We start from the raw sequence: 24,063 nt of genomic DNA on the forward strand, positions 1-24,063 counted from the left end.
AAGGAAGTCTTACCAAACATATACAAGGCAGTAGCTGAAAAATGTGTTGCTGGAAAAGCACAGCAGGTCAGGCAGAATCCAAGGAGCAGGAGAATCGACGTTTCAGGCAAAAACCCTTCTTCAGGAATGAGGAAGGTGTGCCAAACAGGCTAAGATAAAAGGTAGGGAGGAGGGACTTGGGGGAGGGGCGTTGGGAATGCGATAGGTGGAAGGAGGTTAAGGTGAGGGTGATAGGCCGGAGAGTGGGTGGGGGCGGAGAGGTCGGGAAGAAAATTGCAGGTCAAGAAGGCGGTGCTGAGTCCGAGGGTTGGGACGGAGATAAGGTGGGGGAGGGGAAATGAGGAAGCTGGAGAAATCTGCATTCATCCGTTGTGGTTGGAGGATTCCTAGGTGGAGGATGAGCCGCTCTTCCTTCAGGCGTCGTGTTGCCATGGTCTGGCGATGGAGGAGGCCAAGGGCCTGCATCTCCTTGGCGGAGTGGGAGGGGAAGTTAAAGTGTTCTGCTACGGGCGGTTGGGTTGGTTGGTGTGGATGTCCCAGAGGTGTTCTCTGAAACCTTCCGCAAGTCGGCAGCCTGTCTCCCCAGTGTAGATGAGACCACATTGTGTGCAGCGGATGCAGTAAATGATGTGTGTGGAGGTTCAGGTGAATTTGTGATGGATATGGAAGGATCCCTTGGGGCCTTGGAGGGAAGTGAGGGGGGAATGTGTAGGCGCAAGTTTTGCATTGCTTGCGGTTGCAGGGCAAGGTGCCGGGAGTGGAGGTTGGGTTGGTGGGGGGGTGTGGACCTGACGAGGGAGTCGTGGAGGGAGTGGTCTTTCTGGAACCCTGATAGGGGAGGGGAGGGAAAGATATCCTTGGTGGTGGGGTCTGTCTGGAGGTGGCGGAAATGACGAGGGATGAGGACCAGTGGGGTTCTGACCTGGTGGTGATTGGAGGGGCGGGGTTCAAGGGCAGAGGAGCGGGAAGTGGAGGTGATGCGGTGGAGAGCATCGTCAACCACGTCTGAGGGGAAATTGCGGTCTTTGAAGAAAGAGGCCATCTGGGTTGTTCGGTGTTGGACTTGGTCCTCCTGGGAGCAGATGCGGCGGAGGCAAAGGAATTGGGAATATGGGATGGCGTTTTTACAGGGGACAGGGTGGGAGGATTGTAATCTAGGTAGCTGTGGGAGTCGGTCGATTTATAGTAAATGTCCGTGTTGAGTTGGTCGCCCGAGATAGAAGTGGAGAGGTCTAGGAAGGGGAGGGAGGAGTCTGAGACGGTCCAGGTAAATTTGAGGTCAAGGTGGAAGGTGTTAGTAAAGTGGATGAACTGTTCAACCTCCTCGTGGGAGCACGAGGTAGCGCCGATACAGTCATCAATGTGCGGAGGAAAAGGTGGGGGGTGGTGCCAGTGTAGCTGCGGAAGATGGACTGTTCCACATAATCAACGAAGCTATAAATCGACTATAAATTTACTATAAATCGACCGACTCCCACAGCTACCTAGATTACACCTCCTCCCACCCTGCCCCCTGTAAAAACGCCATCCCATATTCCCAATTCCTTTGCCTCCACCGCATCTGCTCCCAGGAGGACCAAGTCCAATACTGAACAACCCAGATGGCCGCCTCCTTCAAAGACCGCAATTTCCCCTCAGACGTGATTGACGATGCTCTCCACCGCATCTCCTCCACTTCCTGCTCCTCCACCCTTGAACCCCACCCCTCCAATCGCCACCAGGACAGAACCCCACTGGTCCTCACCTACCACCCCACCAACCTCTAGATACATCGTATCATCCTTCGTCATTTCCGCCACCTCCAGACAGACCCCACCACCAAGGATATCTTTCCCTCCCCTCCCCTATCAGCGTTCCGGAAAGACCACTCCCTCTGCGACTCCCTCGTCAGGTCCACACCCACCACCAACCCAATCTCCACTCCCGGCACCTTCCCCTGCAACCACAAAAAATGCAAAACCTGCACCCACACCTCCCCCCTCACTTCCCTCCAAGGCCCCAAGGGATCCTTCCATATCCATCACAAATTCACCTGCACCTCCACACACATCATTTACTGCATCCGCTGCACCCGACGTGGCCTTCTCTACAGTGGGGGGACAGGCTGCCTACTTGCGGAAGGTTTCAGAGAACACCTCTGGGACACCCGCACCAACCAACCCAACCACCCCGTGGCGGAACACTTTAACTTCCCCTCCCACTCCACCAAGGATATGCAGGTCCTTGGCCGCCTCCATCGCCAGACCATGGCAACACGATGGCTGGAGGAAGAGCGCCTCATCTTCCGCCTAGGAACCCTCCAACCACAAGAGATGAATGCAGATTTCTCCAGCTTCCTCATTTCCCCTCCCCCCACCTTATCTCAGTCCCAACCCTCGGACTCAGCACCGCCTTCTTGACCTGCAATCTTCTTCCCGACCTCTCCGCCCCCACCCACTCTCCGGCCTATCACCCTCACCTTAACCTCCTTCCACCTATCGCATTCCCAACGCCCTTCCCCCAAGTCCCTCCTCCCTACCTTTTATCTTAGCCTGTTTGGCACACCTTCCTCATTCCTGAAGAAGGGCTTATGCCTGAAATGTCGATTCGCCTGCTCCTTGGATGCTGCCTGACCTGCAGCGCTTTTCCAGCAACACATTTTTCAGCTCTGATCTCCAGCATCTGCAGTCCTCGCTTTCTCCTAGTATACAAGGCAGTAGTTAGACCACAGGAGGGATAGTGTTTTATCAAAGGAAATTTATACTGATATTTGTAGGCAGTCCAGAGTAGGTTGATTAAGTTGATCTCAGGTAAAGAAGGATTGTCTTTTGAGTAAAGACGTTGAGTCTGTTGGTCTAAACTCATTGGAGTTTAGAAGAATGAGAGGCGACCTACTGAATCATGCAAGTTTCTTAGGTGACTTGACAGTATAGTTGCAAAGACATTGTTCTACCTTGTGAGAAAGTTTCGGTTCAGAAGACGTAATCTGTTTGCCCTCTAGGGACAGAGATAGATAGAATCATAGCATGTCTATTGTGTAGAAACAGGCCCTTTGACCCAACAGTCCACACTGACCCTCTGAAGAGTAACCCACCCAGACACATTCCCCTACCCTATTATCTTATATTTACCCTGACTAATGCACCTAACCTTCACATCCCTGAACACTATGGGCAATTTAGCATGGCCAGTTCACCTAAACTGCATATCTTTGGTTTATGGGAGGAAACCCTCACAGAGGGGTGTAAACCCTCGAGAATGTGCAAACACCACACAGACAGTCACCCGAGGCAGGAATCAAACCCGGGTCCCTGGCGCTGTGAGCCACCATGTCAGGAAATAATTTTTTCTCTCAGAGGGTTGTGAATCTGTGGAATTCTTTATCACAAGAGATTGTCAATTCTGTATCGTTAAGTATATTCAAGGCTGAGATTGATTAAAAATCAAGGGTTACTGGAAAAAGGCAGTAAAATGGAGATTATATAAAGGTTATCCAATCAGCTATGGTTTCATTGAAAGGCAGAACAGATGAGCTGAATGGTGTACGCATGATCCTACGCCTTTAACTCTCTATTCACCTCTGTTCATTTATGCTTATCTGTTCTGTCCTCTTTTTGTTTCTCTTCATTGATGTTAATTCTCTTGTCACCACCCCTCCAGCTTATCTGATTTCCTTGAATCAGATGTTTCCATACTGGTGCTCGACTGCTGCTTATCTGGTGGGAATGCTTTCTGTTTCATCCTGGCACTAGCTGAATCATTTTGCAATCTGTTGACACAAACACAAGGGAATGAATTTCAGCATAATATGCAGAGTGAATGTTTGGATACGTATGAGTAATGCCAAAATGGTGCCACTGCTGATAATTTACAGATGTGTTTGCCTTTATTTGGCATTTAAACGCTAATTAAAAATTAACACTTACCATGTTGAGTATAGAGTTACATTTAGCTGTCAGATAATCAAGTATTTCTAAATAATTGGACATAATAGTTCTATATAATTTACAATGACAAACCAACCACAATTGTAAGTGGCAAACAAATAAAAATGTGAATACCTGACTTTTGTTAGAGCATGATGCTATAATTTAAATCTGCTGTCAAGCAGTCAGCTAACCTAAATTGGCATTTATTTTACAGATGAAAGAAATAAACTTCCTCTATAATATTCAAACCTCACTTTTATTTTTGTTACTTTTTTACCTAGTGTTATGAAGTTCTAGCAGCAGCAATGTCAGCCTTAAGAGGGCAGATGTCTAGCAGTGGAGAAAATTATGAAAAAGTCTCTGTGTTTGTCCTCAACCCTAAATCCATCACCATGGGTCAACTATATGGGGAATTCGATCTTCTAACTCATGAATGGTAAGTAAATTGTAGCATAGTCTCTACATAATGCAATAACACTGCAAAATTACAATTTTACTGCAGAATGCAATGTTACTAGTCATGTAAACCATAGAAACTGATCAAGAATCAGTTTAAAGTGTAAATTCTATTAAGCTACTTGAATTCAGGAATTTAAAGCAATATGTTGTACTAAAAAAGGAAGCCTTGTGTTTTTATAGGGCTTTCATGCCATCGGGTTGATATTGACCAAGAAATTTAGAACAAGGAAGTACAGTGTCAGGGTAAGGGACCAGTCATTTAGGATTGAGTTGAAAAGGAATTTTTCATTCAACGAGTTGTGATTCCATAAGGTTGTGGATGATTTGTCATTGAATATATTTAAGACTGTGGTACACAGCCTTTGTTCTCTCAGTAAATTAAGGGATATGAGTGAGAAAGTGGAATTAAGTCCAAAATCAGCTTTCGTCATATTGACTTGCTGGGCCATATATGTTTTACATTTTTATGATGCTCCAAAGCAATTTAAATCTAATTAAGTACTTTTGTGAAGTATAATCATTTTTTACAATGTACACAATTTGCATATTGTAAGTATCCCACAAACAGCAATTTACGAGTGGCCAGATAATCCATTTTACTGAAGATAATTAAAGGCAATATTGGCCAAGAAACCAGAGAATTCCTTTTTCTTTTTTTCCCAATATGCTATGGGATCCTTTACATAAACCCCTGAGTAGATGGGGCTTAGTTTAATTACTTAAATGAAAGATAGATCTTTCATAGTGCAGCAGGCACAGTTCATGGAGACAAGTTTTTCAATGTGAAAATAAATGTTTATCAAGAAATAAGCATTACTGAGTGTGAATTGTACCATGCTTTAGCAAGAGGCCAATTTCTACACAAACTGCTCTTTGCCTCTATAATAGGACAGATGGCATTCTATCATCTTTAATACGGGGTGGAGCTGCAGCCACTGACCGTGTAAAAAAATGGTACATGTTTGATGGGCCTGTTGATGCAGTGTGGATTGAAAACATGAATACTGTCCTGGATGATAACAAGAAACTATGCCTCAGCTCTGGAGAAATCATCAAACTCACTGAGGTAGGTAGAAAGAAGTAATGAAACCAAAAAACTTTGTGGGTTAATTCCATAATTTGGAAATTAGTCGTTGGCTCACTTACAGCTAGGCTCCAACATTCGCTAGGAGATGCATTGGGGCAGACTGATCTGATATTGTGTGGTAAATGCAGAAGGAATTTCCATCCCTCTGCTTATGACATTTTAATTCTTTTTTGTGCTGAGGACCTACAGAGGGTAAGAGACCAATTATTTGAAGAGGAATTTCTTCAATTAGAGTTGGGACATTCTGTACTCCATGAAGTTGTGGATGCTTTGTTACAGCTCAACCTAAACTTCAGGATTTAAAGGGCAATTCAAAAGTGGAATTTAGAAATAATTGAAGGTGGATAGCTGAAGATGGAGAAATTTCATAATGAATTTAGGTTTCTCTTCACTCCCATAGATTGCTGTAATCAGTGGAGTGAGATTCAGTTCTCCAGCAAAGGGAGGGTGAGATCTGCAATTGCCACAAAAGTTGCTTGTATAATAACTCCACACAGGCCAGTATCCCATTATCAAGTAACCCTTTATTTACATGTAGAGTGTCCTTGACTCTAATACTACCCTTTCGGAGACAGCTCTCAGAGTGCCAGAATCTCTTACACTCCTTTTTTAAATCTGTCAGACAGAACTCCCTAATTGGACCAGATTAACATATTCTATGAGATCCAATTGGCTGACCTCCTTGCAATCACTACAGCTTGGCTGGAGGTGGGTGAGGAAATCAACAGCAACATTTCAAGGCTTCGTATGGGAATCAGTTTAACAAGAAACTTTTTTTCTTCCTTTATTGAAAACAAAGGGAATTGATGGCCCACTTTCTTCCCCTCTCATAGAGTCATAGAGATGTACAGCATGGAAACAGACTCTTCAGTCCAACCAGTCCATGCCGACCAGATATCCCAACTCAATCTAGTCCCACCTGCCAGCACCCAGCCCATATCCTTCCAAACCGTTCCTATTCATACACCCACCTAAATGCCTCTTAAATGTTGCAATTGTACCAGCCTCCACCACTTCCTCTGGCAGCTCATTCCATACTCTTACCACACTGTGTGAAAACGTTGCCCCTTAGGTCTCTTTTACATATTTTCCCTCTCACCCTAAACCTATGCCCTCTAGTTCTGGCCTCCCCAACTCAGGGAAAAGACTCTGTCTGTTTACCCTAACCATGCTCTTCATAATTTTGTAAACCTCTATAAGTTCACCTCTCAGCATCCGACGCTCCAGGGAAAATAGCCCCAGTCTGTTCAGCCTCTCCCCATAGCTCAAATCCTCCAACCCTGGCAACATCCTTGTTAATCTTTTCTGAACCTTTTCAAGTTTCACAACATCTTTCCGATAGGAACGAGACAAGAATTGCATGCAATATTTCAACAGTGGCCTAACCAATGTCCTGTACAGCCGCAACATGACCTCCCAACTTCTGTACTCAATACTCTGACCAGTAAAGGAAAGAATACCAAACGCCTTCTTCACTATCCTACTCCAAGGTCTCTTTGTTCAGCAACACTCCCTAGGACCTTACCAGTAAGTGTATGAGTCCTGCTAAGATTTGCTTTCCCAAAATGCAGCACCTCGCATTTATCTGAATTAAACTCCATCTGCCACTTCTCAGCCCATTGGCCCATCTGGTCAAGATCCTGTTGTCATCTGAGGTAACCCTCTTCGCTGTCCACTACACCTCCAATTTTGGTGTCATCTGCAAACTTACTAACTGTACCTCTTATGTTCGCATCCAAATCATTTATGTAAATGACAAAAAGTAGAGGGCCCAGCACCGATCCTTGTGGCCTTCCACTGGTCACAGGCCTCCAGTCGGAAAAACAATCCTCCACCACCACCCTCTGTCTTCTACCTTTGAGCCAGTTCTGTATCCAAATGGCCAGTTCTCTCTGTAGTCCATGAGATCTAACCTTGCTAATCAGTCCCCCATGGGTAACCTTGTCAAACGCCTTACTGAAGTCCATGTAGATCACATCTAACGCTCTGCCCTCATCAATCCTCTTTGTTACTTCTTCAAAAAATTCAATCAAGTTTGTGAGACATGATTTCCCACGCACAAAGCCATGTTGACTATCCTTAATCAGTCCTTGCCTTTCCAAATACATGTACATCCTGTCCCTCAGGATTCCCTCCAACAACTTGCCCAACACTGACGTCAGGCTCACTGGTCTACAGTTCCCTGGCCTGTCCTTACCACCCTTCTTAAACAGTGGCAGCACCTTTGCCAACCTCCAGTCTTCCGGCACCTCACCTGTGACTATCGATGATACAAATATCTCAGCAAGAGGCCCAGCAATCACTCCCTAGCTTCCCACAGAGTTCTCGGGTACATCTGAACAGGTCCTGAGGATTTATCCACTTCTGTGTTTCAAGACATACAGCACTTCCTCCTCTGTAATATGGACATTTTGCAAGATGTCACCATCTATTTCCCTACAGTTTATATCTTCCATATCCTTTTCCACAGTAAATACTGATGCAAAATACTCGTTTAGCATCTGCCTCATTTTCTGCCGCTCCAAGCAAAGGCCACCTTGCTGATCTTTGAGGGGCCCTATTCTCTCCCTCGTTACCTTTTTGTCCTTAATATATTTGTAAAAACCCTTTGGATTCTCCTTAATTCTATTTGCCAAAGCTATCTCATGTCTCCTTTTTGCCCTCCTGATTTCCCACTTAAGTATACTCCTACTTCCTTTATACTCTTCTAAGTATTCACTCGATCTGTCTTTCTTCTTTTTGTTAACCAAACTCTCAATTTCTTTAGTCATCCAGCAGTCCCTATACCTACCAGTCTTTCCTTTCACCCTAACAGGAATATACTTTCTCTGGACTCTCGTTATCTCATTTCTGAAGGTTTCCCATTTTCCAGCTGTCCCTTTACCTGTCCCCAATCAGGATTCGAAAGTTCTTGCCTACTACTGTCAAAATTGGCCTTTCTCCAATTTAGAACTTCAGCTTTTAGATCTGGTCTGTCCTTTTCCATCACTATTTTAAATCTAATGGAATTATGGTCGCTGGCCCCAATGTGCTTCCCCACTGGCACCTCAGTCACCTGCCCTGCCTTATTTCCCAAGAGTAAGTCAAGTTTTGCACCTTCTCTAGTAGGTACATCCACATAATGAATCAGAAAATTGTCTTGTACACACTTAAGAAATTCCTCTCCATCTAAACCCTTAACACTATGGCAGTCCCAGTCTAAATTTGGAATGTTAAAATCCGCTACCATAACCACCCTATTATTCTTACAGATAGCTGAGATCTCCTTACAAATTTGTTTCTCAATTTCCCTCTGACCATTAGGGGGTCTATAATACAATCCTAATAAGGTGATCATCCCTTTCTTATTTCTCAGTTCCACCCAAATAACTTCCCTGGATGTATTTCCAGGAATATCCTCCCTCAGCACAGCTGTAATGCTATCCCTTATCAAAAATACCACTCCCCCTCCTTTCTTGCCTCCCTTTCTATCCTTCCTGTAGCATTTGTATCCTGGAACATTAAGCTGCCAGTCCTGCCCATCCCTGAGCCATGTTTCTGTACTTGCTATGATATCCCAGTCCCATGTTCCTAGCCATGCCCTGAGTTCATCTGCCTTCCCTGTTAGGCCCCTTGAATTGAAATAAATGCAGTTTAATTTATTAGTCCTACCTTGTCTCCATACCTGCACTGACTGTTTGACTCGCTTCTGTTCTCAACTGTACCAGTCTCACCTTCCATCCACCATATTTCTCAATCTAATCTACATTTTGCCATATATTCACCATACCCTCTGACTTTACCCTATCTGATGCTGAATGATCTGTGGTCATCAAAGGACATAGCTTTATCCTTCCGTCTCAACCTCAATGCATTTCAGGCACAACATCACACTAAGTCTTCGTGCATTGCCTTTGCCTTCATGCCTCCATGATCTCCAAAACTCAGAGCATCTTGGTCAATAACACCTCAGCAGTTAAATATGAATCTGAACAATTTGTCTTCACCTCTACTGAAATCACAGAGAAGAGTAGAGTTTTACGATTGTGCTACAATATAAATATGAGTGTATTAGAAAATGTTGTTTAAATATTTCTGTTCTTTAATAGAAGCATATAAAATCTATTATTTTGCCCCATTTCTCCATCTTACACATTGTGTGCTAACTGACAAGTTGACATTTAACTTGGCTATGGAAACCAGAAATAAATGAGTTTGATTCAGTCGCTCATCATTGGTGGTTGTTGTTGTAAGATGAGATCTAAACTCTTCTAAATGAACAGCAACAGGCTTTATTGAACATAACTATACATAAGATGCCAGGAGAAGACATTTTACTCCAGTTCCCATGTAATTGGATGTCACTGTGATAGAGTTTTTTTTCATATGCTTGTATCTATTCTCAGAAAAAAAAGTAATAATTCCCTTTCTTCTACAGCTGTGCTTTCAATTGCCTTGGCCTGAGGGATTTCCTTCTAACTCTCTTGTTTCAAGTTCTCTCTCCTTTAAAGATGCTTTTTAAGCCAATCTCTTTGATCAGAAGTTTGGCATTGATTTCATTTGATCTTGGGATGCAAGCTATTGCTCACTCCTAATTGTCCTTGAGAAAGTGACATGAGCCACCTCCTTGATCGGCTGCAATCAATGTGATGTATGTATACCTAGAGTGCTGTAAACTAGGGAGTTCCATGATATGACCCACCAATGGTAAAAGAAAATGATATATTTTCCATTCAGGATCGTGTGGAACATTGATAGGAGCTTACAAGTGTAGTCTGTTATAGCACTTACTTTCCTTATTCTTCTTGATTATAGAGTTGCTAACTGTATACCATAGAATCCGAAATAAACCATTGGGCCCCTCGGTCCGCAGCGACTCTCCAAAGAGCTTCCCATCTGGACTCAATCCCCCCTCTATCCCTTTAATCCTGCATTTCAAATGGCTAATCCACCTAGCCTCCTACACATCCCTGGCCACTATGGGTAATTTAGCATGGGCAATCCACCATACCTGCACATCTTTGGACAGTGGGAGGAAACCACAGCACCCAGTCGAAAACCACGCAGACATGGAGAAAATGTGCATACTTCACACAGACAGTCGTCCGAGGCTGGAATTGAATCCAGGTGCCCGGTGCTTTGAGGCAGCAGGGCTAACCACTGAACCACTATGCTGCACTGCACCCCCCCCCCCCCCCCCCCCCCATCTTCAATATATTCAGGTAGTGTGCATTGATTGGGAACTCACCTTGCTTTTTAAAGGAGCTGGTTAAAGTTATGGTTGTGAGGTTGGTGATGTGCAATACATGTCCCTGTAAATAAAAGCTTATCAAAAAATATGGCTTATCTTTCTCCAGCTGGTTATTAAATTTTAATATGGTAATAGATGATGATTTGCCTCTAAATGAAATTAGAGGCGGTGATACATTTCTGGATATTAAGCTAAATCCCAAGCAGCCATTGTGCAAAATGGAAGTTTAATTTGTCAGGATCTCATTATCCTCTGATGTTCTCTGTTCTCTGAGTCTGAATCACATGGCCAGAGGAAGAATGAGATTGATACCATTTCCACACTATTGTTATAAAAGCATAAAATGCTAAAGACGCTCAGCAGATCTGGCAGCATCTGTGAAGAAAGAAATAAGAAATAATGTTTTACTTCCAAAGACTTCTTTGGAACTCAAGTTTGAAATAATGTTATCATTTCTGCAGTATGTTCAGAAGTAAAATATTTCCTGGGATGCAGTAAGTTGGAAATTGCAGAAATTTTGAAGTTCATAATAGAATTTATGGATAAAATTTATAAGAAAGATAACCTGTTAAATGCATATGAAGACTTGAAGTAGTATTCATCATGCCTTGCCAGTAGTTGTTAAAGTCAAAGTAGATTTTAATTTCACTTCTGGATCCTTCCCAGGATCAGTCGTGGACATTGGCAGTATCTCACAGTGGCAGCAAATTTTACATACGCATGTCATTGATACCCTATTTACAAATGCTCAGTGGTACACACCATTTTACATAGATAAGCCACGAAGGGCAGTCAATTTCACCACCAACATTGAATTCCAAAAAGTGCAAGATGCCATTGATTTCAAACAGAAACTCCTATCATTGCTGTTACATGCATAGAACATAGAACAATACAGCACATTACTGGCCCTTTGACCCTCTATGTTCTGCTGACCTTTTTTCCTACTCTAAGAGTCGCTTAAATATTCCTAATGTATCTGACTGTGCTACCACCACTGCTGACAGTGCATTCCATGCACCCATCACTCTGTGTAAATAACCTACCTCTGACATCTCCCTTAAACTTCTCTCCATTCCCCTTAAAATTATGCCCCCTCGTGATAGCCATTTCCTGGGAACAAGTCTCTGGCTGTCCACTTTATCTATGCTGCTCACCATCTTGTACATCTCTATCAAGTCACCTCTCATCCTTCTTTGCTCCAATGAGAAAAGTCCTAGCTCCCTCAACCCTTCCATGTAAGACATGCCCTCCTGTCCAGACAGCATCCTGGTAAATCTCCTCTGCACTCTCTCTAAAGCTTCCACATCCTTCCTACACTGAACGCAATATTCCAAGTGTGGTCTAACCAGGGCTTCATAGAGCTGCAGCTACAGGTGCACTCCAAGATACCCCTGTTTCTCCAAACTGCCAAGAATCCTGCCTTAAACCCTTCAATCTGTATTTAAATTTGACCTTCCAACATGAATCACTTCACACTTTTCCAGGTTCAACTCCATCTGCCACTTCTCAGCCCAGTTCTGCATCCTGTCAATGTCCTGTTGCAACCTACAACAGCCCTCCACACTATCCACAACTCCATCAATCTTTATGCCATCAGCAAACTTACTAACCCACCCTTCCACTCCCTCATCCAAGTAATTCATAAAAATCACATCTTTTAATTCTCTAATGTCTCTCATTGCATCCCTTTCTGATTTTAATATTATGACGGCTTTCATTTAAGGTCCTTCTGCCTCCACCTAATCACTTTAAAGATCATTGTTTTTCTATTATTGTGTTTTTTTTTCTGTCTCTGCATCCCTGGCTGTTCCCTCTCAAACTATCTGGCTGTAACATGATCTGGTCATCGTGAATAGTCATCGACCTAAAACACTAACTTTGCCCTCCCATCTCACAGAGATGGCTGATCTGCTGAATATTTCCATTTTTGTCTAAATGTTTGAATGCAATACCACTAATTCACAAAATAACATTTTAAATAAATGCAAGATATATATTTTGTGTCTTGGAACCCAGAATGAGAGTAAGAAAACGCTGAGTAATCTGTGTATTTTTATATTTGAGGTGATGACGATGATGTTTGAAGTGCAGGATTTGGCAGTGGCCTCTCCTGCCACCGTATCTCGCTGTGGGATGGTCTACTTGGAGCCTAGTATTTTGGGATTGGAACCATTTACTGAATGCTGGCTGAGACAAGTTCCCCCAGCCATAGAACCATTTAAAGGTCAACTGGAATCTCTCTTTCACCGTTTTCTGGAGGTCAGCAAATAATTTGACATTGAAAGAAAACTCAGAAGTTATGTTTCTGTGCTTGAATATTTGTAAATATGGGTGAGATTAAACAGATAGACCTGGGAACAGACTGATGGCAGATGGAGTTGCACAACCTCTGTATCTAAATGTCAAAGCTAGAGAATGCTCAGGTGGTTGATCGGTCACCATTCTGTGAAAAATAATGCATTCAATTTAGAATGCATAACAATTGAAGCAACACTATTACCAAAAGCATTTCCATTGTTTAAGCCTGGATCTGAAAGGTGGAAGGAGAAATGCAGGGTTCCTAGTTGAATCAATATGACTTATTGTATTGTAATGCAATTTGAAAGAAGACTGAAAAGAAGGAAGAATTGTTTGACACTGTATGACTAGTGAATGTAAACCTTGTGTTTACAGGAAAACCAGGGAAACACCTTGGTGAGAGGAAATCTTGGCAAGGTCAGGAATATGGAGTTCCCATAGACTTTAATGGCGGGACCTCAAAATCATTTTTTCTTCCCTTTCCCTCATGGTAGCCAAGCAGATTGTGTTCATGGCAACTGTTAAATTTAAATCAGGTTCCTAACTGTCTTGAGGGAAGCTTATTTAAATATGTTAATAAAATTGCCTGTTTCTCAAAGATGGGACATTTGCACAACACAAATATGCCACTGTAAATAGGGCAATAAGCATGCATATGATTGGTTGAGAATACATTCCCTATTCTTATATGTTTCACCCTCCCGTCCAACACTCCACAGCCCCTATTGCCTATACACAGTCCTCGTGTCTCTCTTGTTGATTAACAATAGCTAATATGCAGTCACTAGTCAGTCACTATTTCAGAGGCATAGAGTGATAAAATCATTCAATCCATTATGTATGTCAGCACTTTGAATTAGTTTCATTTATCCAAATTAATATATATAGTCCTACAATGTCTCTTTTTCAACTATATAATACCCATTTTGTAAAATAATTCAGGTCATCAGACATTAGTTGTATTTGCCACCACCTTTGTGTAGTCTGGCTGCATTGACCAATTTTTGCCATCTCCTGCTGGGTGCCCAATATCAATGTTCAATAGAAATACCCTCCTGTGAAACAGGGCAATTTTTCCCCCTTTCATGCAGCAGCAAATCTATGAACCATCAATGTTTCAATTATAAATCTATACATTGTAAATACAATTCTTGCTTGAGAAAATAATTATGTCCATTAAAAAGCATTGTATTCCCCTGCCCCACTTCCTCACCTGCAGAACCCTGCCTGTTACTGCCAAATTACGTGCTGGGAATTTACATGGAAAATGCATTTATGACTTACTCCTGCAGAATTTGCTAGAAATGATTATGTTCTGTTCATATGGAATGCATAATTATCCAGGCTATCAGTACATATTCTATTAACATAAATGTCGACACTACTCGATATGTCAGAGAATGGTCCTGCCTCATCTAACTAGGATTAGTTGTTGGTTTCTTGGTCCTCCTTTATTAATTGACACAACATAAACCGGTTTCTAGATTAAACTGTTTTTACTCCTTCTTTTCTTACAGGAGTCAATCTTTTTTGTGCGAGTAACAGTGAAAGAGGTGATCGCCTCAGTGGACAGTAATCTTACCAGCAGTCTCCTCAAACTGATGGATTGCTTCTTTAAGCCTTTGATCCTAAGAGAGGTCAGATTATAACAGATCAATTATTCAGAACTTTATATTTCTTTTTCACAAGCAGACAAAAGGATGCACTGTCAGTTATGTGCTTGCAATCTACCATAATGTCTATCCATCTAACCAACCAGAGACATTAGCACCTGCAAAAGGCAGAAATATCAAGGAAAGGTGTTTAAACCAATCTAGGAAAGAAGTTCTGCGAAATCTTTACAAATCCTGAGGATAATCAAATAAAATCTAGGTCATGGTGTGACTGGACTCAATAGCCAATTACCTTCTAAATACAGTAATGTTGTTCAAAGTCAGAACATTTTCAGTTCCCTTTTCAATGCTTGCAGCAAATCCAGACTTACTGTATGTCAACAGCTTGTTCTCAAGATTGAAAATAACCTACAAACAGAGAACCTCATAACTTATAACTACGTGTTATGCCAAATTCTGGAAGTGTTTAGAGATGATAGAAACAGATGGTTTTTGGTAGTTGAATGTTTAGAACTAGGCACCATACATTTAAAGTTAAAGATAAAAGTAATCAAAGAAAGAGTAAGAAATATTCCTTGATACAGAGTGTTATAAGGATGTATAATTTTCCAGCATTAATAGTTGAAGAAGAAATTGTAGTCACAGTTTTATCTCCCATCACTTAGTATTAACCAGGTTGGGAATGGGGAAGTCAGGTTGATGGTGCTGGTACCAGTTAACATGATATGCAGAAACATATGCCTTTCTCACCTGATTTGGTGCTTTGCCTTCATCACTGTATCCAGAACTTAATTCTATGTAATGATCTCTGTGAGAAGAAAATCTAAGTTTACATTTTAGTTCTAAATTTACGTTTTACTAGTTTAATCCTGTAGTCCCTTGTTTTAATCATTTTCCACTGAATGTTCCTGGGATAAAACTAGTAAGTGTTGGTGACTGTAAAACTAACAGGCTCTCCTAAATATGCACCCAGTTTCCCATTGTCATTTAGAGAAGATAATCTACCATTATTCACTGTTGGCTGTATGTGACCCCAGCCCCACAACATAAGGTTGACTTTTAACCTTGACAGAGCATAGCAGAAATTAAACTGATTGGATCATCCTGCTTCAAGTAGGCATTAGATCTGGATAAATGGAGGCACACTCAACACACTTGATCATATAAAGTCCACCTTACTAGTATTTAACAATTTGTGCCAACATTGGGAGAACTGTCCTACAGAACAGTCAAGCCAAAACTAGAAATAATCATATTCACATGAACGTATAGTCTACTCAGCAGGAGTAAGTCTCAGACTCACCATCCCTGCATACATTGTGTCCCACTGGTCAGGCAGACATAACAGAAGTACAAGAGTTGAAAAACCACTTGCTGTCATCTTAACTGATCTATCTGTCGCAGTTCAACCTATCCCTGACAATATCACTGGAGCGAGCACTGCATTGCCCCTGTGGAGATGAAATCCCATCTTCACATTGAGGGGTGCCCTGCAGCATGTTATACCACTGCTAAATAGGATTAACCCTGATTAAATGAAGAGTGCAGGAGACCATGCCAAGAGTAGCACAGTGTGTATTTAAAAACCTGCTAAAGCTAAACATATCAGTACTTGTAAGCCAGACAGAAGCAGCTCGTGATAGACAGAGCAGTAATTCTACAGTCAACAAATCAGATCTAAGATCTGCAGACTTACTACATCCAGTCATGAATAATATGGACAATTAAACAATTAATTGAAGGAGGAGCCTTCACAAATATCATGATTCAAAACCCAGCATACAAGCCTGAAGGATCTTCAGCCAGAAGTGCTGAGCAGATGGTCCATCTTGGCCTCCTCCTGACTTTTCAAACATAAGCTCTTCATCAGGAATGTCATGTGTCCTGCTTCTTGGATGCTGCCTGACCAGGTATGCTTTTCCAGCACCATACATTTTGACTCTGATCTCCACCATCTCACTTTCTCCTCCTGACTTCCCCAGCATCACAGATGCCAGTTTTCAGCCAATTCAATTTGCTCCACCTGACATCAAGAATACAACTGAAAGCACTGTCATCTGTTTATATTGCTGAAGACTTGCACCCCCTAACCAATCTATTCCAATCCAGCTATAACACTGGCATCTACTTGGCATTGTTGAAATTCAGCCTTCCACACAAAGCAGGTGCAAACTAAACTGTCCAATTATCACCCAAACAGTTGACTCTTCATCATCAGCAAAGTGACGAAAGGTGAGGTCAACTGTTCTGTGAAGCATCAAATGCTTGGCAATAACTAGGTTTCACAATGGATTGAGATTAGCACCTGATCTCATTACAGCCTTGGTCCAAACATGGACCAAAGACTGAACTCAAAAGATGAGAGTGACTATCCTTGACAGAAGGCAGCATTTAACTGATTAGGGCTTCCAAAAACCCTAGCAAAGCTGGAATCAGTGGGAATTAGGGAGAAAACTCTTCGCTCATTGGAGTCATGCCTAGTACAATGGACAATAATTGTAATTGTTGGAGACCAATCAGCTCAGTATCAGGATATCATTGCAGGAGTTCCTCTGCGCAGTGTACTAGGCACAATTATTTTCAGTTGCTTCATCAATGATCTTCCCCGCATCATAAGGTGAGAAGTGAGGATGTCTACTCATGATTACACCATTTTCAGTATGATTACTATCTCCTCAAATGCTGAGGCAGCAACATTCAGAGTTAGGGTAATAACTGGCAAGTAACATTTCTGCCACACAAGCACCAGACAATCTCCAGCAAGGAAGAATTTAACATCTCCTTATGACATCCAGTGGTATTACTATTGGAGAATCCCCACCAGCATCCAAGGACTTACCATTGACCAGAAACTGAACTGGACAGCTATATACATACTATGGCTGCAAGAGCAGAACAGAGTCTAGGAATTCTGCAAGGAGTAGCTAAGTTTCTGACTTTCAAAACCTGTCCAGCATCTGCAAGACATAATTCAGGAGCATGTTGGAATATTTTCCACTTACTTGGATGACTGCAACTCCAAACATGGTCAGGAAACTTGACACTTTTCAGGAAAAAGCAGCCTGCTTTGTGGCACTCCATTCACCAACTTAAACACTCACTTCCTCTGTCACTGGCAATAGTGGCAGCATTGTGTGTCGTTATTAAAGACAAGAGCCACTTCTCCCAGTGGGTTGCTTAATTGTCCACCAACATTCACAACTGGATGTGGTAGGAGTGCAGATCTTAAATCTGATCCATTGGTTGTGAGATTGCTTAGTTCTGTCTATCACTTGCTGCCTATGTTGTTCGTTGTGCAAGTAGATCTGAGTGGAGCTTCTCCAGGTTAGCACTTTATTTTTAAGTATGCCTGGCGCTGCACCTGTCATCCCGTCCGGCAGTCTCCATTGAACCAATGTTGATCCCTTGGCTTGATGTTAAGCGTAAACTGGGGCAACTAAGGTTGCAGATTGTGTTTGAGTGCAATTCTCATAGATACCCAATCTTGAATTGATCAATTTGTTCGAAATCTATCCTGTTTAGTTCGCATAATAGTAGTGCTACACTGCACAAAGGAAGGTTTCCTTAGTGTAAAAATGGGAATTCACCTCGACAAGGTCTGTACAATAATCACTCCTGTCGAAACTGTTATGGATGCACAAGGTGGTGGGTGTATGGAACAACCTGCAAGAAGAAATGGTGGAGACAGTACAATTGCAACATTTAAAAGGCATTTAAATGGGCATATGATTAGAAAGGGTTAGAGGGATATGGGCCAAATGCTGTCAAATGGGACTAGGTCACATTGAGATGCCTGATCAGTGTGATGAATTGGACCAAAGGGTCTGTTTCCATGCTGTATGACTCTATGACAGATCCATTAGCAGCGAGCAGATTGGTAAGAATGAGCGCAAGTATGTTGTTTTCTCTTGATGGCTCCTCACACCTTGCTGCATAAGTATGTTTATGTCAGGCTGTTGCATGGCTAGTCTGTGAGACAGCTTTCACAATTTTGACTCCAACTCCCAAAATGTTAGTGAAGAGGAATGTTGAAGTTTGACTTTGCTGTTGTCACATTCCACCCTGACCTTAAGTTCTCCTGGACCATCTCGGACCCCTCCCTCCTCTTCCTGGACTTCTCCATTTCTATTAATGGGGACCGACTCAACACTGACATGTACTACAAACCTACCAACTCCCATAGCTACCTGGACTACACCCCCTCCCAAGCTGCCTCCTGTAAAAATGTTATCCCTTATTCCCAATTCCTCCGCCACTGCTGATCTGCTCCAATTCCAACACCGAACACACCGGATGGCCTCCTTCTTCAAAGACCTCAATTTCCCCTCCCAGGTGGTCGATGATGCCTTCCACTGACTGCACCTCTGCCCTCAAACCCCACCTCTTGGAGCACAACAAGGACAGAACCCCCACTGCCCCACCCCACCCCACCCTGGTCCTCATCATCCAACCCACCAACCTCCGGATACATTGCATCATCCTCTGCTATTTCCATCACCTACAAACAGACCCCACCAGCAAGGATATATTTCCCACCCCACCTCTACCCTTGTTCCATAAAGACCATTCCCTCCGCTACTCTCTTGTCAGGTCCATGTCCCCCCACCACCCACTCTCCCCTCCCAGCACCTTCCCCAGCCAAGAATTGTAAAACCTGCACCCACACCAACCCCCTTACCCCAGTTGAAGTCTACAAAGAAGCCTTCCACATCCGTCAGAGATTTACCTACACTTTCACACAAGTCTTTCACTGTATCCTTTGCTCCCAATATGGGCTCCTCTACATTGGGGAGACAGGACACCTACTTACAGAACACTTCAGAGAACATCTCTGGGCCACACACACGAAACAACTCCACCGCCCCGTGGTCGAACACCTTAACTCCTCCTCCCATTTCACTAAGGACATGCAGGTCCTGGGTCTCCTCCATTGCCAAATGCCTGGCAGAAGAGCACCTCATCTTCCATCTTGAAACCCTCTAACCACATGGCATCAATGTGGATTTCACCATTTCCTCATTTCCCCTCCCCCCATCTTATCCCACATCCAACCTTCTAACTTGGCACTGAGCTCTTGACCTTTCCTATCTGTCCATCTTCCTTCCCACCTATCTGCTCCAACCTCCTCTCCGACCTATCACCTTCACCCCTACCTCCATCTACCTATCACATTCTTCCAGCCCCATCCCCCTCCCGTTTATCTCTCAGCCCCCTTGGACTTATTCCTGAAGAAGGGCTTATGCTCAAAACATTGATTCTCCTGCTCCTCGGATGCTGCATGACCAGTTATGTTTTTCCAGAACCACACTCTTGACTCTGATCTCCAGCATCTGCAGTCCTCGCTTTCTCCTTTGCTGTTGTCATTCCTGGTTCAAATCAATGCCAGGTGGTCTGTTAGGTTTCAGTCTTTTGTTTTGACTTTAAAGTGGTTTCAGACAACTATGTCTTATTCAACCATGTCAGAGGACAATTAAGAGTGAACTATATTCATTTGGGTCTGGGAGTCACATGTAGCCTGGAGCGGATAAGAACAACAGATTTCCTTGGTCCAAGGGCCATCAGTGAACCTGGTGAATTCTTATGATAATCAACAATGGTTTCATGGTCATCTTTGACTTTTAATTCCAGACTTTTAAAAAATTTAAATTCTACCAACTGCAGGATTGAATTTGAAACCAGCTTCTCAGTGTATTTCTTGAGTGTTTGAATATTCTCCCCCTAAGTACCATCGTCCATCATCTTTGGTATTAACTCCAATTGAACAATACCACAATTTACGAAATACCATCCTTGCTTTCAAATTCCTCAATGGCTTTGCATTTTGCTATCTCCATTCTCTCGAGTTCCAAAGAATAAGAGATGATCTAATTAAAAACTACAAAATACTTAAAAGGATAGTCAGGGTGGATGCAGGTAAGATGGTTTTCCTATTCTCGGACAGGGGGCATAACTTGGAAATTAGGAGGATGCTATTTCGCACCAAGATGAAATTCTTTTTTACTGAGAGAATTGTGAATAATGGAATTCTCTACCCCAATGGTCTGTGGAAGTTCAGTCCTTGAGAATGTTTAAAGTAGAGATTCATAGATTTCTGATTACCAATGGTGTAAAATTTATGGGTATAGTGTGGATAAAAGGCATTAAAGTGCTTGATCAGCCGTGATTATATTAAATGTTGGGAGAATGCTAAATAGGCTGAACAACCTGCTCCTGTTCAGATATTCTATCAACTCCCTTCAGACTGCAACTATTCAACTATATTTCAGCTTAATTACAGATCATAATTGTTTCACCATTGGCAAATATGCCTTCAACTCCAGAGACTTTCATTTCTGGAATTCCTTCATGAACTTGCCTGTCTCTCTATCCTCCTTTAAGATTTTCCTTTAAACCTTATTAACCTAATGACCCCTTACGTAGCTCCATGTCAAGGTTGTTTGATAATGTTCTTGTGAAGTATATTACTTTCCCACACTTGAAAATATTAGAATTCTTTACTGTCTATCTTCTGGCCTTATCCTAAAAGCTTAGCATCACCCATCATTACTTATTTATTCATTCCATATTGTCTATGACTCTTCATATCTAGTTGTTTCTCACACTATGCAATTTCACATTTCAAATGTGTTTCTTAATCTAAGTAAAAAATCTTGTTTTTCTTTGAACAGGGAGAGAGAGGCCCTCCACGTGAGAAACTGAAACTTCTACCTGACCTAATAGAGCCCTGGTTTATTTTCTCCGTGATCTGGAGTATAGGTTGCACTGGTGATGCTGCAAGTTATGCTGCTTTCAGTGACTGGATGAGACAGAAGATGGCAAAGGAAAAGGTACATTTGTTTAATTGAATTGGCATATTGAGGTTATGAACCCTTGGAAAGTCAATAAGTTCTATTTCACTCCTTTCAACTCACCAATGTTCTGTTTTCAAGGGCGGCACGGTGGCTCAGTGGTTAGCACTGCTGCCTCATAGCACTAGAGACCAGGTTCGATTTCAGCATCGGGTGACTGTCTATATGGAGTTTGCACATTCTCCCCGTGTCTGTGTGGGTTTTTTCCGGGTGCTCCGGTTTCCTCCCACAATCCAAAGATGTGCAGGTCAGGTGAATTGGCTGTGCTAAATTACCCATGGTGTTAGATGTGTTAGTCAGGGGTGAATATAGGATGGGGAAATGAGTCTGGATGGGTTACGCTTTGGAGGGTTGGTGTGGACTTGCTGGGCCGAAAGGCCTGTTTCCATACTGTACGAAATCTAATCAATGTAGTTTAATATTTTACTTTTCTCCTTACCATCAAGATGCATTCATGTATGACTAAAGTCTCTGAAAACAGTACTTCATTAAATCTCCTCATTAACCTTTAAATTCCTCTTGAGACCTAATAAAAGTGTAATTAAGTTTGTTTCCAATGCACTTTAGAACAACACATCAAGAGCATCAAATGTGTAGAAACAGCACGAGCCATGTTAATTGAAAATTGGGAATTATAGAAGATGCCAGTCGCTAGAGTATTTATACCTTTTGAGTGAAACCAATTTTTCTCAACTGAGTCCTAAATAGTCTACCCTGTATCTTCCCTGCATCTAGTCTGTCCGGATTGTTCAAATTTTATACATTTCAATTAGATCAATCTCACCCTACTGAACTGTATTGAACGCAGACCCAGTCAAACCAATATCTCCTCATAGGATAATCCTGCTATCACTGCTATCAATCTAGTGAATCTCCATTATATTCCAGCTATGGCAAGTAGATTGTATCTTAGGTAGGGAGATCAAAACTGCATGCAAAACTCCAAATGTGGTCTCACCAAAGCCATGTATAACTAGTAAAATGTTACCTATTTGTGAACTCAAATCCTCTTGAATGAAGACCAATATGCTATTTGTCTTTTTAATTGCTTGTTATATCTGCCTCATACATTCATTGACTGTTGTACAAGAACAACAGTGGGTTTCCTCCGGGTGCTCCGGTTTCCTCCCACAGTCCAAAGATGTGCAGGTCAGGTGAATTGGCCTTGCTAAATTGCCCGTAGTGTAAGGTAAGGGGTAAATGTAGGGGTATGGGTGGGTTGCGCTTCAGCGGGGCGGTGTGGACTTGTTGGGCCAAAGGGCCTGTTTCCACTCTGTAAGTAATCTAATCTAAACACCCAGAAGTCTTTGTACAACCATGTGTGCCAATATATTATCATTTAAATAATGCTCTCCCATTCTGTTTTTTACACTGAAGTATATAACTTCATATTTAGTCACATTGTAATGTATCTGCCATGTGTTTTCCAACTCACTCAACTTCTCTAAACAACCTTGAAGCCTCCTTGCACCCTGTGCACAACTTCTTCATCAGCAACTTGGAAATGTTGCATTTGGTTCCCTCATCCAGGTCATTTATATATAAAATATGAATAGCTGGGTCCTAAGTACTGATCCTTATGGTACCCCATTGCCTGCCACTGAGAAAAGACCTATTTATTCCCACTTTCTGCATCCTGTCAACCAATTATCAATCCATGCCAATATTTCTTACCGTCTGTACCATGTTTTTTAATTTTGCCCACAAACCTTTAATGAACCCTTTCAAGTTTCATAACATCCTTCCTACAACAGGGAGACTAAAACAGTGCACAGTACTCTAAAAGTGGCCTAACCAATGTCCTGTACAGTTGCAACATGACCTCCAACTCCTATACTCAATGCAAGCATGCCAAACACCTTTTTCACTTATCTATCTATCTGCAATTCCACTTTCAAGGGACCATGAACTTGCACTCCAAGATGTCTTTGTTCAGCAACACTCCCACAACCTTACCATTAAGTGTATAAGTCTTGCCCTGATTTGTCTTTCCAAACTGCAGCAGTGTGAATAATAGTGTGAATACTGACCATCTGTCTGCTTTAATTAACCCAGATTAAACTAAAATTAAGGAAAATTGAACAAAATCGGTCACTACATTTTGTAATTTTGTAAAATTGTGTTGCATAATCTAAAATGTTTAAATTAATAATCTATAACCACGTATGTTACTAGATTGCGCTTCCTTTCCCTGAAAATGGGCTGGTATATGATTACCAGTTGGATGATGCTGGTTTCAGTAGCACCAGTCATGAAGATGAGGATGTTGAGAGAGAAGTAAGTAAATTGCTGGGACTGTGGTATCAGGAAATTCAATGCTTGAACTGATCTCCTTGGATAACTTAAGAATATTTTTCTTCGAATTATTTTATTAAATCTGTTACTCGGTGGATTGAAGTGAATGTGAATAAAAATACCATAAAAGCTCAAAGAACGTGTCACACATTAGTGCATATCTTTATTAAAAATAATTTGGTTTGATGGCAGCAGGCAACATGCTCCCACATTACCAATTTGCTGTACAGAAACTTGTGAACTCATTCACAGACTCCAGATATCTGATAAGATAGATTTAAATATTTTCAGGTTTTTGTTCTTCTGTGTATAATGCACCTGC

At 42.2% G+C, this 24,063-nt stretch overlaps 1 protein-coding gene across 1 annotated transcript in view; it reads left to right on the forward strand.

Moving 5' to 3' along the window:
* Positions 1-24,063, forward strand: part of dnah1 (dynein, axonemal, heavy chain 1) — a 425,483-nt gene that overhangs the window by 219,968 nt on the left and 181,452 nt on the right. The window contains exons 37-42 of the mRNA XM_072582714.1: positions 4,190-4,344; positions 5,256-5,433; positions 12,752-12,946; positions 14,503-14,622; positions 21,267-21,425; positions 23,622-23,723. Coding sequence (XP_072438815.1) covers positions 4,190-4,344; positions 5,256-5,433; positions 12,752-12,946; positions 14,503-14,622; positions 21,267-21,425; positions 23,622-23,723 — 909 coding nt within the window. The remainder of the gene's footprint in view (positions 1-4,189; positions 4,345-5,255; positions 5,434-12,751; positions 12,947-14,502; positions 14,623-21,266; positions 21,426-23,621; positions 23,724-24,063) is intronic.

Source organism: Chiloscyllium punctatum, chromosome 12 (assembly GCF_047496795.1).
Source record: "Chiloscyllium punctatum isolate Juve2018m chromosome 12, sChiPun1.3, whole genome shotgun sequence".
Lineage (NCBI taxonomy): Eukaryota > Metazoa > Chordata > Chondrichthyes > Orectolobiformes > Hemiscylliidae > Chiloscyllium > Chiloscyllium punctatum.